This window comes from Daphnia pulex, chromosome 10 (genome assembly GCF_021134715.1).
Source record: "Daphnia pulex isolate KAP4 chromosome 10, ASM2113471v1".
Classification (NCBI taxonomy): Eukaryota; Metazoa; Arthropoda; class Branchiopoda; order Diplostraca; family Daphniidae; genus Daphnia; species Daphnia pulex.
In genome coordinates, this window is record NC_060026.1 from 11,831,322 (window position 1) to 11,843,755 (window position 12,434).

The window sequence follows — 12,434 nt, forward strand, 5'->3', positions numbered from 1 at the left end:
TCTTATTTCAAAATGCGACAGGAGAAAAATTTAAAAATACTAATACATTTTTTCTGTAAACTATGAAATCAAATCAGGTTTTTCTTTTCATGTCTCCAACCTTATTTTTACGAATAGACATGCGAGTTTTTGTGCGACAATGCCATACGCATGTAACTGCGAAAATAATTTTTGAAAATCTTAATCCATATCTGAATTAGACGTGAAAGAATTTTCTTCCAATTCTAGTCCTACCAGCATTTCGTATAAATCCGGCAATCAAAATCAGATAATTACTTACCGTTTATATTTTTTCACATAAAATATTTCTGTATTCAATAAATCTATTTGCATACACAGTCAAATTTTTGTAGAGAAATTAGCGCACCCCTATTAATTATATCCTTTTACAATCTTATCAGTAAATTAATTTTCGTGACATATTGCGCATTCCGGATCATTAACACTCAAAGTGACGCGACAATTTCCTCCTCCAACAGGAAACCTGTAAAATGGATGTTGTGGTTATTGTTGTCATACAATTTCACTCCGGGTGTTACATAAACAATCGCCACCCAGACTCGATCGCCTTTTTTCAAGTTCAGCATTGACTGGAGAGTGACTTGTTCGTCTTGATCGTCTACTGTGTTTCCCTCTTTAACCCAACTCAACCCGATTCGACCCCCGTTTAGGTAAAGATAAACTCCTAAAAAAACACGATTTTGTGATGAAGATGAATTTGGAAACTTGGCCAGTCCGGTGAACGAGAAGAAATAAGTCCCCGGTCGTGGTGCCGTGAATATCCCTGACGTCAAATTAAAGGCATTTCCCTCGTTCACTCGGATCAACTCGAACGGAATGGGGGTGTTGAGTGTGTCGAATGAAGAATTTCTCTGAACGTAGAAATGGACGGACGCTGATTTGACGTCGGCATTTCCGATCCATTTCTGCAAATCTGTGCAAATAAAAGAATTAGGCAATCAATAAACAGGAAAAGTAGACATGGAATGTCGTACCGTTTTTATCCCTATTTTTATTAGGATAAAAGTTGCAGTAAACCATTTCTATCTTCTTCGATCCTTTCACCAAAAAGAATCCGTTGACTTTTTGTCCCATTTGCTGCAGATCTGCACAGGAGGTTGGCATTTGACCGATGTCAACTAATTCACTCGTTCGGGCTGTTAAATTCCAATTCCTTTATTTCTCTCTTATGAATTAAAAGTTTAAAAAAAAATAATTTTACCATTTAATTTGGTCGCTAAATCCGCAACGGCAGACTTCGTACTGCCCAATTCCGTTCTCGTTGAGGCCAAATTAGTTTTTGTGGTTTCCAAATGACTTAAAGTTGCTGAACCACTTTATTCGATTAAAATTTAACCAATTTCAAATATTAAAAAAAAAATATTTATACCTCTCAAATCTTTTTTTAGATTTTCTTCAGCGACTTTTAATTCGATATTTGTTTTTAACAAGTTGTTCACGGTTGTGTTTAAGAGCTCAGTAGTGGCTGAAATTCAGTAATTTAATACAATAATTTAATAATAAATATATTTTTAATTTTTTTTTTTCAAAATTCGTTTTGAACCTTTGAGTTCTTCCTTCAAATTGTCCCATTCGTTAATGACAGTCAATTCTGCATGTTCCACAAATTTAAGGGGCGCCGACAATTCAGCGTTCGTGTAACGGACACGGACATTGCGATCCTGAAAGGATTGAGAGTCGCGAAATTTGCCCAAATTGATTCTGCTCAGTTGCAGGGGTTTTGGTACGAATTTCTCTCCATCCCATTGGACATGGTCTCTACTTCCTTGTAATAACATTAACACGTCGTCTTTCAAAACTTCTACCTGGCGAGAACTGTCGGAATCGTTTGCTATTTTCTTTGAAATTTGTAAACTTATTCTGTCCACGTAAACCCAACTACTTGAGTCGTAATTATGTTGGATAATCTCCTTCTTTTCTAAGTTTCTATTTTGTTCAGCATTCGAATTATTCTTTGCAATAAGGTTCCATTTCTGGGCGGTGTATTGTTCCTTATCCGCTTCTTGTGTTTTTTCTACCATTTCTGATTGCCCCTCCGCTTTTTGAAACAAATCCGCCAGTTTCTTTTGAGTTTCCGGGTCCAGTTTTTTAATGATTCCATTCAAAGTTTTCGTCGTTTTGTCCGGTCGGTAATTGTCCTCATTCCAGAAAACAGAGTCCCACGTCTTGTCGCTTTGCTCTTTTATGGTCGTCCTAGAAGTGACTAACAAATCCTTTAAAATATTATAAATTTGAAATTCCGTCTCCGGAGTCACGACCTCCGAGTCATCGAATGTGTCCATTCGGATGTTGGTGGCCGTTTCCATCAACATTTTCTTCTCGTCGTTGGCCGTCAGGAAAAATTCGTTTTTGTCTCTGAATTTCTGTAAAAGAGTAGTGACCATTTGACCGGAAGTGACACTGTCGATGGTGATGGTCGTCTGTTTGGTTTGCGACTTCTGCGATGACAAACTGTAGAGGACATTAAAGTGGTAAAAATGTTTTGGATCAGATCGCATTTCATCTGCCAGTTCGTCACAGACTTCCCGGTCATAACAAGACAGGTGAAACCACAGGGTTTTTGTCTTGTCATAATTCGTCCACTCCGGCGATATCGAATAATCTGCTGTGGGTCTTTTGCTGACGAGAATGACCTTTTCGAAAGGTAAGACTCTCACGTTATCGGATTGTATTTCTTGACTGGCGATTTTGTTTAAATGTCTGACAACTTCATTTTCGACTTTGTCGTTCCACATTTCCACACGGAATCTCATCTCCGATTGTTTCGTTACCCTATTGTATGTGCTAATGGCACTTTTGTGATCCAATAGCGCAATGGGAGAGTAGAAATATTTTTTTCTGGCTGTCAGTTGTCGTGGCCTTGTGATTGTTAACATGTTCATAAATTTCAATGAGAAAGTTCCCATACTTCATAGAACTTAAAGTATCCGGTGAGATTTGTAGTTTCGTCCAAGAAGAACAACCGCCAGGATTCTCTGATTGGCAATTACGACAAACGGCAAATAAAGCCAAAAAGTGAATGAAGATTGACCTCATCGGAATCGCAGCCATTTCAATTCAGTATAGCTGTGTAAATTAGTTATAGGGAAATGGAGATATTATATGTGTTTTTAATATTAACAACTGTAGGAATAGACTTTTTCAATAAACTTTACAAAAAATATGTAGCAAATAGACCCTTCTATAGTAGATGAAAATAAATGAGGACAGATACCCGTCGGTGAGACGATATTTAACGATATATTGGCTGTATAATTTTGAGACACGACTGTGTACAAGACTGTTGACTACACGACTGTTGACTGTATTTATGGAGAGATATGAAGACCGACTCTCGCTCATTCGAATTGGGTTTTTCCAGAGTATCGCCAGTGCATACGTGTTGGTTTGACATACTATGAAAACATGAAGTCCAGCATGGAGTGGACGATAAAACCCAAGCGTAATTTGATATTCCTATCGATTAAATGTTTGCGGGTGGATGGCAACTCCAGTAAAAAAAAGAGACCGGATGCATGGGATGCATAGCATATCGCGTTGTTTTCCGGACATAAGTATACTTTAAAAAAAAAATGTTTGCTGTTCTCCTTCCTTTCTTCCCGAAAAACTAAAATAATATTTCAGAAATCTCGAATGACAGATATTTCAATATCAAACTTGAATTATAATAAGTAACTAATAATCACCAATTATTCATTTATTTGTTTATTGTCAAAATCTGGCAAAGTTTTTGTTTCCTTTTTTCCGCTAGATGTCGTCTATTCAAACTGTTACTTTCTTTTCACTTTTCAATTTTCATTTTGTACACAAACCAAAATAAGAATTTATAGCCCGCCCTACCCAAACTTAAGTATGGATGATAAAGTAAACAATATGATTTTATATTCTAATCTAATGGATAAAAAATTAAAAATACAACTCAAAAGAGAATGATTGGCATCATCAGTGTGTTTCTCTGCGTGTAAGAGCGATGTGCCGTTGGCCCTGGGACGCTTGACAGATTTCGCCAATTTGGACTGAAAGGAGCTATTCTTTTTATTATAGAGCTGGATGAAAAAGGTTTTTCCCCTAGGTTTTCCCCGATAGGATTTCCCCCCTAAATGTTCTTTATTAAAACAACCATGTTGAAAAGGGAAAGGTTTGCCCTTGACGTCCCGAATAGAATTTTTAAAGTACAACAATAATCGTCGGGCTACGTAAGTTAAATCGAAATGAATTTACAGAATGAAGTCTACAGTTTCACATGAGTCTACAAAATGCTTACTTTCTCTTGAAAGCAAGGGAAATTCAACTGAGCAAACGGTATAAAAACGAATGGTGCTGACGATTTAAAAGCACAGTTGACCATCGTTCTCGGTGTCAGTTAGTAAACTACTCTTTCAGCATGGTTAAGGTACTAACACAATAACTATACTGATATTCTCAATGCTAAAAGCCTAAAACTTACATTTTATTTATGTTTTGAAATGTAGGTTGATATGATTTCGTTTAAATGTTTTGTGCTGCTCGGCTTAGCGCTAGTCCATGGCACTGATGCGACCAAAGGAAAAGGACGAGGTTGGTCTAAACTGCCCTTTCACACAAGAATTGATTTGCATAAAGTTAGACTATTATTCAGATTACAATCTTTGAACAATTTTAATTAGGCGGAGGCTACGGCGGAGGTATGAGTCACGGTGGAGGCGGATACGGCGCTGCTCCTCAGCAAATCATTTACGTTCCCGCACCACAGCCGGTGATGGTCTATTCACCACCACCTGTCCATCGCCCACCAGCACCAAGACCAATTCCTGCTCCCGCTCCTTCTTACGGTGGAGGAGGTGGAAGCTATGGCGGAAGCCACGGGCCATCAGCAGGAGGCCCTGGTTACGGAGGATCTTCAGGAGGTGCGCCAGTCCACATTCATGTTCATTCAGCACCTGCTCAATCGCATCCGCAATCGATTCCATCATCTCCGTACGGAGGGGGACATGGAGGTAATAGCCAAGCTGGGGGCTATGGAGGATCGAGCGGGGGTCATCATGCTCCTGCTCCGATGGCGCAATCTTATCATCAGCCAGCCCCAGCTGCCCAGTCCTATCAACAGCCGATCCCAATGTCTTCTTTCGGAGGATATGCTCCTCCTATGGCGCAATCTCACCAGCCAGCCCCAATGCTGGCCTCTTATGGCGCCCCTCCTCAGTCTGCTGGAGGTTATTAGAACTCCCAATTTATCCAACATATCTTTAATGAATATTGACAAAATGTATTCTTTTAGGAAATATACTACTTTCGATCAAACATTTATTTTCATTGTAGTCGATTTGTGTTGTCACCATTATTATATGCATCGGCATTCTGCAATGTATAGGAATCTCTTTCTAAGGGGCACCATTGATACTACTTGCCTCACCTAGAAAAACATTAAACGTATAACCGCATTTTATTTGATTTATATTTTGCGGCACTGAAATTCAAAAAAAAAAAAAACAACTAGCTAACATTTCATGCGTTAAAGTATTAAAGCAACTATAGGTCGCACGGGTATTTGGTGTTTTACGTAAACAAAAGTTTAACAAGACAGAAACGGATAGTACAATATGGAAAACATAATAGTCCTATCCAAATCTCAAATGTTGCTTATTCAAAGTCGACGAAAAGTACGAATGGTAATCAGATCACATCGTTCCACTACGAAATTAAGACAAAAAACCAGAACCTCTTTGGAATTGTCTCGTTAATAACAGATAAATATTAATTACTGTATTAAGTTATAAAGACCAAAATGAAATTGTATCACTGTCGACTGTCTACTTCTCTTGGTAATCCAAGCAGAATCCAGTGTTGTGTGTATCAGCTGGCGCCGGAAGAATATTCGTTCCGGTAACCACCGCGCCTTCCGTCCCATCCGTCCGGTAACTTATCTTGAACGGCCTAATCAAAGCTGAACAAAATAATATCTCTCATTGGTCAAATTATTATTTTACTGTCAAACAAATCTAACAACGTCAAACTTACTACAAACTTGGACGTTTGTCGACAAAGGGTTGGCGGCTGGATTCAGGGCGTTCCCACAGTAACGATCGGCTTCATCATTAGCAGCGTCTCGGGCACCGGCGATGACAAGAAAATCATAAAGGCAGGTGGCCATGTTAACTCCATTCACCGGGGCACTTATGCCCACACCAGAGAGAGAAGCGGCCGTAGCAGTCGCTGTAGCGAAAGTAGTTTGGGCGGCTGAAAGGGCCGCTTGACTGTCTCTCACGGCGGTGTTTGCATTGATAACGGCCAGGTACTGGGCTGCCGTTGGTAAAAGTGGATTAATACCGGCCTGGGTAACAGCTAGCTGAGCTTGGGCAGCTGCGAGATTTGCTGTGGCTGTAGTAACAGCAATGGCGGCCAGAGCGGCTGCAGTGCTGGTGGGTGTAGTAATAGAAAATGCGTCCCCGTTCGAGACCGAGCAGACTGAAAAGCACATCTGGGCCGCTCTCTGTCTCACCTCAATCAAATAAAAAATGTTTTGAATATGAAACTCGATAAATTTGTGCTTTGTAAATAATAACCTTTAATGAGACAAGTTCAGTTCTGAAGCAGATGTTGTAATGTTGGTTGTTTAGTTGACGGGTTGCACTAACAGGGACGTCTTGCCAATTAAAAGACGTGACTCTTCCAGTAGGATCAGTGAAATACTGAAGACAATCCACGGGAGCTATAGCAACCAAATAAATAAAATAATCATTAGCAATTAAAATTTGTTTGATTATTTGAATGAATACTGGTTTACCGAGGTAGGAGGCGCCACAGGGGAGCATCGCAATTTTGATGTTCCATGAACGGGTACCTGTCACAGCTCCAAAACTGAACATGAGCTGGACATTGCTAGGAGTAAGGGCCGACGATGGAAGGTCGAGGTACACTGAAATATAATAAAAGGTGATTCAATAAAATGCGTTCGTAAGTATTTCAAGTAGCATTTTATTGATATCTGTGCTTACTGTGCTGTCCAGTGTTGTCGCCACAAATAATGGGTGCCACTGTTGTGGCCCCGCCAACTTGAAAAGTGTCCGTGCACGTTCCAGCTGTCGGCTGGGCGGTATTGAATGATACAAAATCCAAACTAATGGTAAAATGATATTAGTAGTTGGATTTTTTTGTTCAGGACAGCGAAATCAAAAAGGACTTACCGAATTTGACAAATTGGCTTTTTCATTTGTTCCGCGAGCTTGTAATCTGTTCTCACGGTCAGTGCGCAAGTTGAGTAATCAGATATGGGCGTGGTTGGAGAATGCCAATACGTGTTATTGAGTGTGACAGCTCCACCACATTTGTTGACCGTATCTATCAAAAGGGAAGAATTAGAAACACAAAATATGAAAACGGAAAAGAAAAATTGGTATTCTTACTGATGCAACAAATTTTGCCTAAGGGGCAAGACCCGATTGGCCGACCACTAAAAAGGGAACAAACGGATCCTGGTACACAGATTCCCGCATCACCACTCGGACTCGGTGACGTACAGGAATCAAAGGTTTCGAAAGAATTTTCCATGTTAGGGTTGTAGGTAATTGAAATTCGATTAGAGAGGCCGCCGAAGGGTCTCCATTTACTTCCGGGTAAAAATCGATTATTGAAAATACCGGTATTGAACGTACCCAAACTACCGAGGGAAAAACGGCTTTCTGGTGACTGATCGTTATCTTCTTTAATACAAAAACACAATTATTGTTAGCTTATTATTTTAGCTGCGTGAAATGGTATTTTAAACGAAATCATCACTACTCACTTTCATTGGGTGCTGCCACAGCATTATTGGCGATGGACTGCTGCCTGTTGATAGTTCGACCTTCGTACGAGCTGGAATTATCTGTAGAAGATCAATAAACCCACAAACAAATTTTTAATAAGGTTCAAATCAGAAAATTCAAAACGAATACCTAGAACTGGAGCTCTAGGCTGATAGTAAAATGCGTTCCACGGAGAAGGCAAGAATCCGATCGCATTGACAAAATACTCGTCTGAATCTTGTCTGTAAAAATCTTCTTCGCTACTAAAGGACCGACTCAGTTGTAACATTAGCCAAACAGAAAGAAGTAAAACTTTTGTCATCTTCTCGTCGAAAAAGCTTCAGCAGTGGTGTCACTAGTCGGATACCCTACCGATGTCTTCTGAAAGATTGTCCGAATGACGTCGTCTTATATACTGCACACAATTTCTGGATGTTGGACTTTTGGCAATTCCGCATTTCCCTTAAAATAGTAGAAAAGTGGTTAGAACAAAAGCGCATAAGTCACGTACGCGCATCGTGTACCTCCAAGTGCAATTCAATCTACATCCGAGTTGAAAGAGTTCAGCTGGGGTGATTGAACAAATATAAAAGAGAACCCGTTTTATTACCGGCTAAATTGTTTGGGAAGATTCGGCGCAATCTTGAATGTCGGATGCATTTTCCTCTGATGCAAACGCTGGCGCAATACACAAAAACATCAAGGGTTTACGAAAATGTCCGTATCAGGACTAGTAGTAAAAAATTCGCAATATCAGAGGGATTTCGAGAGCCAACACCTAATCTACTGATAATAAAGAACACCAACAAGTCAATAAACGTAAAGGACTGGCATGTCTAAGGTACCGTGAACTGCAGCTGTAGGCTATATAATTGCCGCTCTTGTAGAGAATTTCAACGATCAGTTATCGTACGATCGCCTATACCGTGCGACAAGATTTTCCCCTAATGGATAATGGTAGTATCTGTTTTAATGAAATTCTGGTTTTACGTTTAATAATAAAAAGGGTTGTTTAATGCACTCCCTCGACGTGACCGTTTCACCTTGTCCTGCTTCTTCCTTGCCAATTTAAACCGCTTACATTCTGCTGCAGGTTGTCAGTGATGCATTTATCTTGGGTCGAACTGATTCACTAAAATGGTCTCAATAAATAACTTGAAATCAAAACAAGTAAAAACAACATTTGTAATTTGCATTTTACCGACTAACTGAACCTGTTCAGGAACGTCACACAACCGTGATAACTGCTGTCTGCTACACCGGCTACACGCCGGCTACACTTCAGGTGCTTGTAAATACATCTGTATGAGCAAGAAAAAGAGTTTATCGCGTCTGTTATTTCCATTGGAAAATTACGATGAAATATTAGCCAAACGAGGAGGCAAAAGTGACTTTCGTCGAGTTGAATAGCAAATGAGAGATTAAGAATTAACATGTAAATTTAGTTGCTCCTGCTCCGATGGCCAAATCTTATCATCGGCTGATCCCAATGTCTTCTTTTCGGAGGATATGCTCTTCCTATGGCGCAATCTCACCAGCCAGCCCCAATGGGCTCTTATGGTGCCCCTCCTCAGTCTGCTGGAGGTTATTAGAATTCCCATTTATCCTAGAAATCTTCAATGAAATTGACAAAATGTATTCTTTTGGAAAATATACTACTTTCGATCAAGCATTTTCATTGTAGTCCATTTGTGATATACCATGGGAATGATATGGCATTATTATTCATTATCATTTTTTATAACTGATCTTCATTGAATAATGCTGATAAAAAACAGACCCTGAATCTATATGCCTCCCTGAAGCTCGTGCACCAAGCGGAATTTCAGGGAACCATAAAAGTTTTATGTCCATGACTATTCTGCTCTTATGGCGTTTGTCTACCTCTCCTGGTAGACCGTGGATGAAGCCTGTAGCCTACTAGCCTTGCAGGAATTAGATTCTTATTAAAAACTTGACGCACCCTAGGGGGAAAGGGAAAGGGCCTAACCTTATAAAAAGACCAGCTGCTGCGTTTCATCTTCAGTTTCTCATAACTTGTATCATAAAAGCGGAGTCGTAACATACAGTCCGGCAGTCCGCTATCTTGATTTTTTTAAGTTTTTAATACAGACTAGATCGCGTAGTTGAATCAAGTAACTGTCGATATGCCACGATTAAAGAAGATTGAAAATATTTTATGTATAATATTAAGAATTTGGAAAATATACTACTTTCGATCAAACGTTTTCCTTGTAGTAATGGTAGAGCCATTTGAACATTGACGCCCACAAAATATTATGCATCTGCATTCTGCAATGTATAATCTCGTTTCTATGGGTGTACCATCGATTCCGACTTACCTCACCACCTAGAAAAAGGTTACACGTATAACCGCATTTTATTTGATTTATTTATGTAGCACTCAAAATTAAAATTGGCAAAAAACAAAAACTAACATTTCATGCAAAGTATATGACGGTTATTCGGTGTTTTACGTACTGTAAAAAACAGTTTAACAACACAAAAACGGATAGTACAAAATGACAAACACGGAAAAACAGACTATCCAAATCTGAAATGTGGTTCTAATTATTCAAAATGGACCAAATATTATTCAAAGTCGGTGAGACGATAATATTTCCTAGTACTGTAAAATATTTAGACACGACTGTTGTTTGAAACTGAATAGGAACTCAAAATCTACTGTGTATTTATAGAGAGATATGAAGACCGACTCTCGCTCATTCGAATTGGGTGTTTCCAGAGTGTCGCCAGTGTATATATGAAGTGCTGGTTTAGCATGTATGAAGTCCAGCATGGAGTGGACGATAAAACCCAAGTGTAATTTGATATTCCTTGCGCTTCTCAATTAAATGTTTGCCGGATGACAACTCCATACCGCATACACAATCGCGTTGTTTACCGGACAGCGGACACAAGTGAGAAGTGACAAGTCGTTTATTTTAAACTATATGCAACAAAAATAAATTATTTTCTTCTCCTAGATCTCGAATGGCAGATATTCCAATTTCAAAATAATATTATAATAATAGCTAATCACCATTCACCAATTATTCATTTATTTGTTTATTGTCAATTGTCAAAATCTGGCAAAGTTTTTGTTTCCTTCTTTTCCGCTAGATGTCGTCTATTCAAACTGTTACTTTCTTTTCTTTTCGCTTTTCATTTTGTACACAAACCAAAAATTCATAGCCCGCCCTACCCAAGAGTAAGATGACATTTTCCACGGTTTTTCCCATTGCATATTGCACGTTTGTTATTACACTGAGTGGGTTTACAATGTGGAAGGTGATGTGGTCCGTATCAACCATTCAGTCATCAAGCGAAAATGATAGTCAGCCTGGCCAAGGTCTTTTCTTTCCTATGTGGCTAAATGCGGGTTTAGTTGCATTATTTGTTGCTCAGCACAGTTATTTGAAAACTAGTCAAATTGGAGATTACTTGCGTCGACACCGTATCACTTCGTCTATTTCAAGAAGTATTTATGTCATCCTCACTTCGGTGGCTCTTCAGGTTGTGAACTTTTTTAAGTCACTACTTACAGCTAGTTTAAACTAATATTCATTATTTTTAGATCATCATGGCATTGTGGACTCCAATTACCTCATATAGTTTGTGGCGGCTAAATACTGATGGCTCACTACTTTGGTGGATCTTTGCTACAATTCATGTTTTGTCATGGGCTAGTATATATGGAGGTTCAGTACTCCTTGATCTTCCAGATCTGATTGGCATCAGACAAGTAAGTACATTTTATTAACTGTGTTTTTCTATACTATATTACATCAAACTATGCATTTCTGTTTCAGATTTACTATTTCTGCCTTAATCTGGCTGAGACTTCAGATCTGAAATCAACTGAACTTCAACGCCTCTACAAACACAAACGTCATCCAGGGTTTATGAGCATTGTAGTTCTGCTTTGGATCACTCCTTTTATGAGGTACTGTATATTGTATACTACCGTTTTTGTTATTACCAACAATTACACCTATATTATTACCCCTTATATGATTTGGCATTTTGTTTTTAGTTTGGACAGATTCCTTTTAGCTTTGGCTTTCACTGTTTACATGGCTGTAGCTTGGGAGCCAACAGTGGATGACAGACGCTATCATCAAAGACAGCTCGAACGCAAACAACATGAAATATCGTACAGTAACCGAAGGAAACAAATGCAAAACTCTGAGTTTAGAAATTTCAGAGGTTAATGGCGTGAACAAATCAAATAATTGCAGTGATTCATATGTCTGAAAACATGATCAAATTCCTAATAATTGAGATACCCTAACCTTAAATAATCTAGCACACTAAGCCATAAGATCCGTGTCTACCTGATTAATGCTTTTTTCTTTTCGAAATTATTTATAAAAACCACAGAATATTATTTTGTCCTTCATCCAAAGATGGTAAACTTTCAACAAGCGCTACAATAACTAATTTATAAATTCTATTTCATTCTGTTTAGTCTTAAGGGAAATGTTTCCAGTACTAACACCTTTAAAAGGATCTCTTCACTGTTCCTCAAATCAAATAACTCCTTGTGTAACTATTTTTTTTTTCCAACTTGCTATGCATGTCATGAATACTGAATTCGTCCATCCTTTTTGATTACTTAATTGAAATACAGCAAACTCGTTTTCAACA

The 12,434-nt window shown here is 38.8% G+C and overlaps 4 protein-coding genes across 12 annotated transcripts; 2 read left to right on the forward strand and 2 right to left on the reverse strand.

The window, feature by feature from the left end:
* Positions 1-289: 289 nt before the first annotated feature.
* LOC124204170 lies at positions 290-3,400 on the reverse strand. Of its 2 annotated transcripts, XM_046601206.1 has the most exons (6): positions 3,236-3,400; positions 1,565-3,087; positions 1,391-1,486; positions 1,223-1,327; positions 996-1,157; positions 290-934 (listed from the first exon to the last, which is right to left on the reverse strand). In XM_046601206.1, the coding sequence occupies exons 2-6, from the start codon at positions 2,925-2,927 to the stop codon at positions 447-449; spliced, it is 2,214 nt and encodes a 737-aa protein (XP_046457162.1). In that variant the 5' UTR covers positions 2,928-3,087; positions 3,236-3,400; the 3' UTR covers positions 290-446. The 2 variants fall into 2 exon arrangements, with proteins under 2 accessions (XP_046457162.1, XP_046457161.1); XM_046601205.1 differs by having other exon boundaries at positions 1,565-3,400.
* A 455-nt stretch (positions 3,401-3,855) lies between these two features.
* LOC124204174 (nurim homolog) lies at positions 3,856-12,434 on the forward strand. Of its 2 annotated transcripts, XM_046601216.1 has the most exons (5): positions 3,856-3,871; positions 10,994-11,300; positions 11,362-11,529; positions 11,597-11,730; positions 11,821-12,434. In XM_046601216.1, exons 2-5 carry the CDS (start codon positions 11,001-11,003, stop codon positions 11,996-11,998), a joined length of 780 nt encoding a protein of 259 aa, XP_046457172.1. In that variant the 5' UTR covers positions 3,856-3,871; positions 10,994-11,000; the 3' UTR covers positions 11,999-12,434. The 2 variants fall into 2 exon arrangements, with proteins under 2 accessions (XP_046457172.1, XP_046457171.1); XM_046601215.1 differs by lacking the exon at positions 3,856-3,871 and having other exon boundaries at positions 10,916-11,300.
* Positions 4,336-5,301, forward strand: LOC124204175 (skin secretory protein xP2-like). The gene is made up of 3 exons (XM_046601217.1): positions 4,336-4,414; positions 4,494-4,578; positions 4,668-5,301. The coding sequence occupies exons 1-3, from the start codon at positions 4,406-4,408 to the stop codon at positions 5,219-5,221; spliced, it is 648 nt and encodes a 215-aa protein (XP_046457173.1). The 5' UTR covers positions 4,336-4,405; the 3' UTR covers positions 5,222-5,301.
* Positions 5,327-8,714, reverse strand: LOC124204172. 7 transcript variants are annotated; one of them, XM_046601210.1, is made up of 11 exons: positions 8,630-8,714; positions 8,309-8,462; positions 7,935-8,246; positions 7,784-7,864; positions 7,404-7,700; positions 7,185-7,338; positions 6,996-7,117; positions 6,785-6,916; positions 6,564-6,709; positions 6,019-6,499; positions 5,327-5,944 (listed from the first exon to the last, which is right to left on the reverse strand). In XM_046601210.1, exons 3-11 carry the CDS (start codon positions 8,104-8,106, stop codon positions 5,811-5,813), a joined length of 1,719 nt encoding a protein of 572 aa, XP_046457166.1. In that variant the 5' UTR covers positions 8,107-8,246; positions 8,309-8,462; positions 8,630-8,714; the 3' UTR covers positions 5,327-5,810. The 7 variants fall into 7 exon arrangements, with proteins under 7 accessions (XP_046457166.1, XP_046457163.1, XP_046457164.1 ...); XM_046601207.1 differs by having other exon boundaries at positions 8,309-8,567; XM_046601208.1 differs by having other exon boundaries at positions 8,309-8,570; positions 8,630-8,688.

Coding starts and splice junctions, on each gene's coding strand:
- LOC124204170 (XM_046601206.1), bottom strand. CDS start 2,927: ATGGGAACTTTCTCATTGAAATTTATGAACATGTTAACAATCACAAGG. Junction 1,487..1,564: donor TTTGAAGGAAGAACTCAAAG/GTTCAAAACGAA, acceptor ACTGAATTTCAG/CCACTACTGAGCTCTTAAAC. Junction 935..995: donor TAAAAATAGGGATAAAAACG/GTACGACATTCC, acceptor TTATTTGCACAG/ATTTGCAGAAATGGATCGGA.
- LOC124204175 (XM_046601217.1), top strand. Junction 4,579..4,667: donor GACCAAAGGAAAAGGACGAG/GTTGGTCTAAAC, acceptor AATTTTAATTAG/GCGGAGGCTACGGCGGAGGT.
- LOC124204172 (XM_046601210.1), bottom strand. CDS start 8,106: ATGACAAAAGTTTTACTTCTTTCTGTTTGGCTAATGTTACAACTGAGT. Junction 6,500..6,563: donor CTGAACTTGTCTCATTAAAG/GTTATTATTTAC, acceptor TATTTGATTGAG/GTGAGACAGAGAGCGGCCCA. Junction 5,945..6,018: donor GACAAACGTCCAAGTTTGTA/GTAAGTTTGACG, acceptor TATTTTGTTCAG/CTTTGATTAGGCCGTTCAAG.
- LOC124204174 (XM_046601216.1), top strand. CDS start 11,001: ATGACATTTTCCACGGTTTTTCCCATTGCATATTGCACGTTTGTTATT. Junction 11,301..11,361: donor TCACTTCGGTGGCTCTTCAG/GTTGTGAACTTT, acceptor CATTATTTTTAG/ATCATCATGGCATTGTGGAC. Junction 11,731..11,820: donor TGGATCACTCCTTTTATGAG/GTACTGTATATT, acceptor TTTTGTTTTTAG/TTTGGACAGATTCCTTTTAG.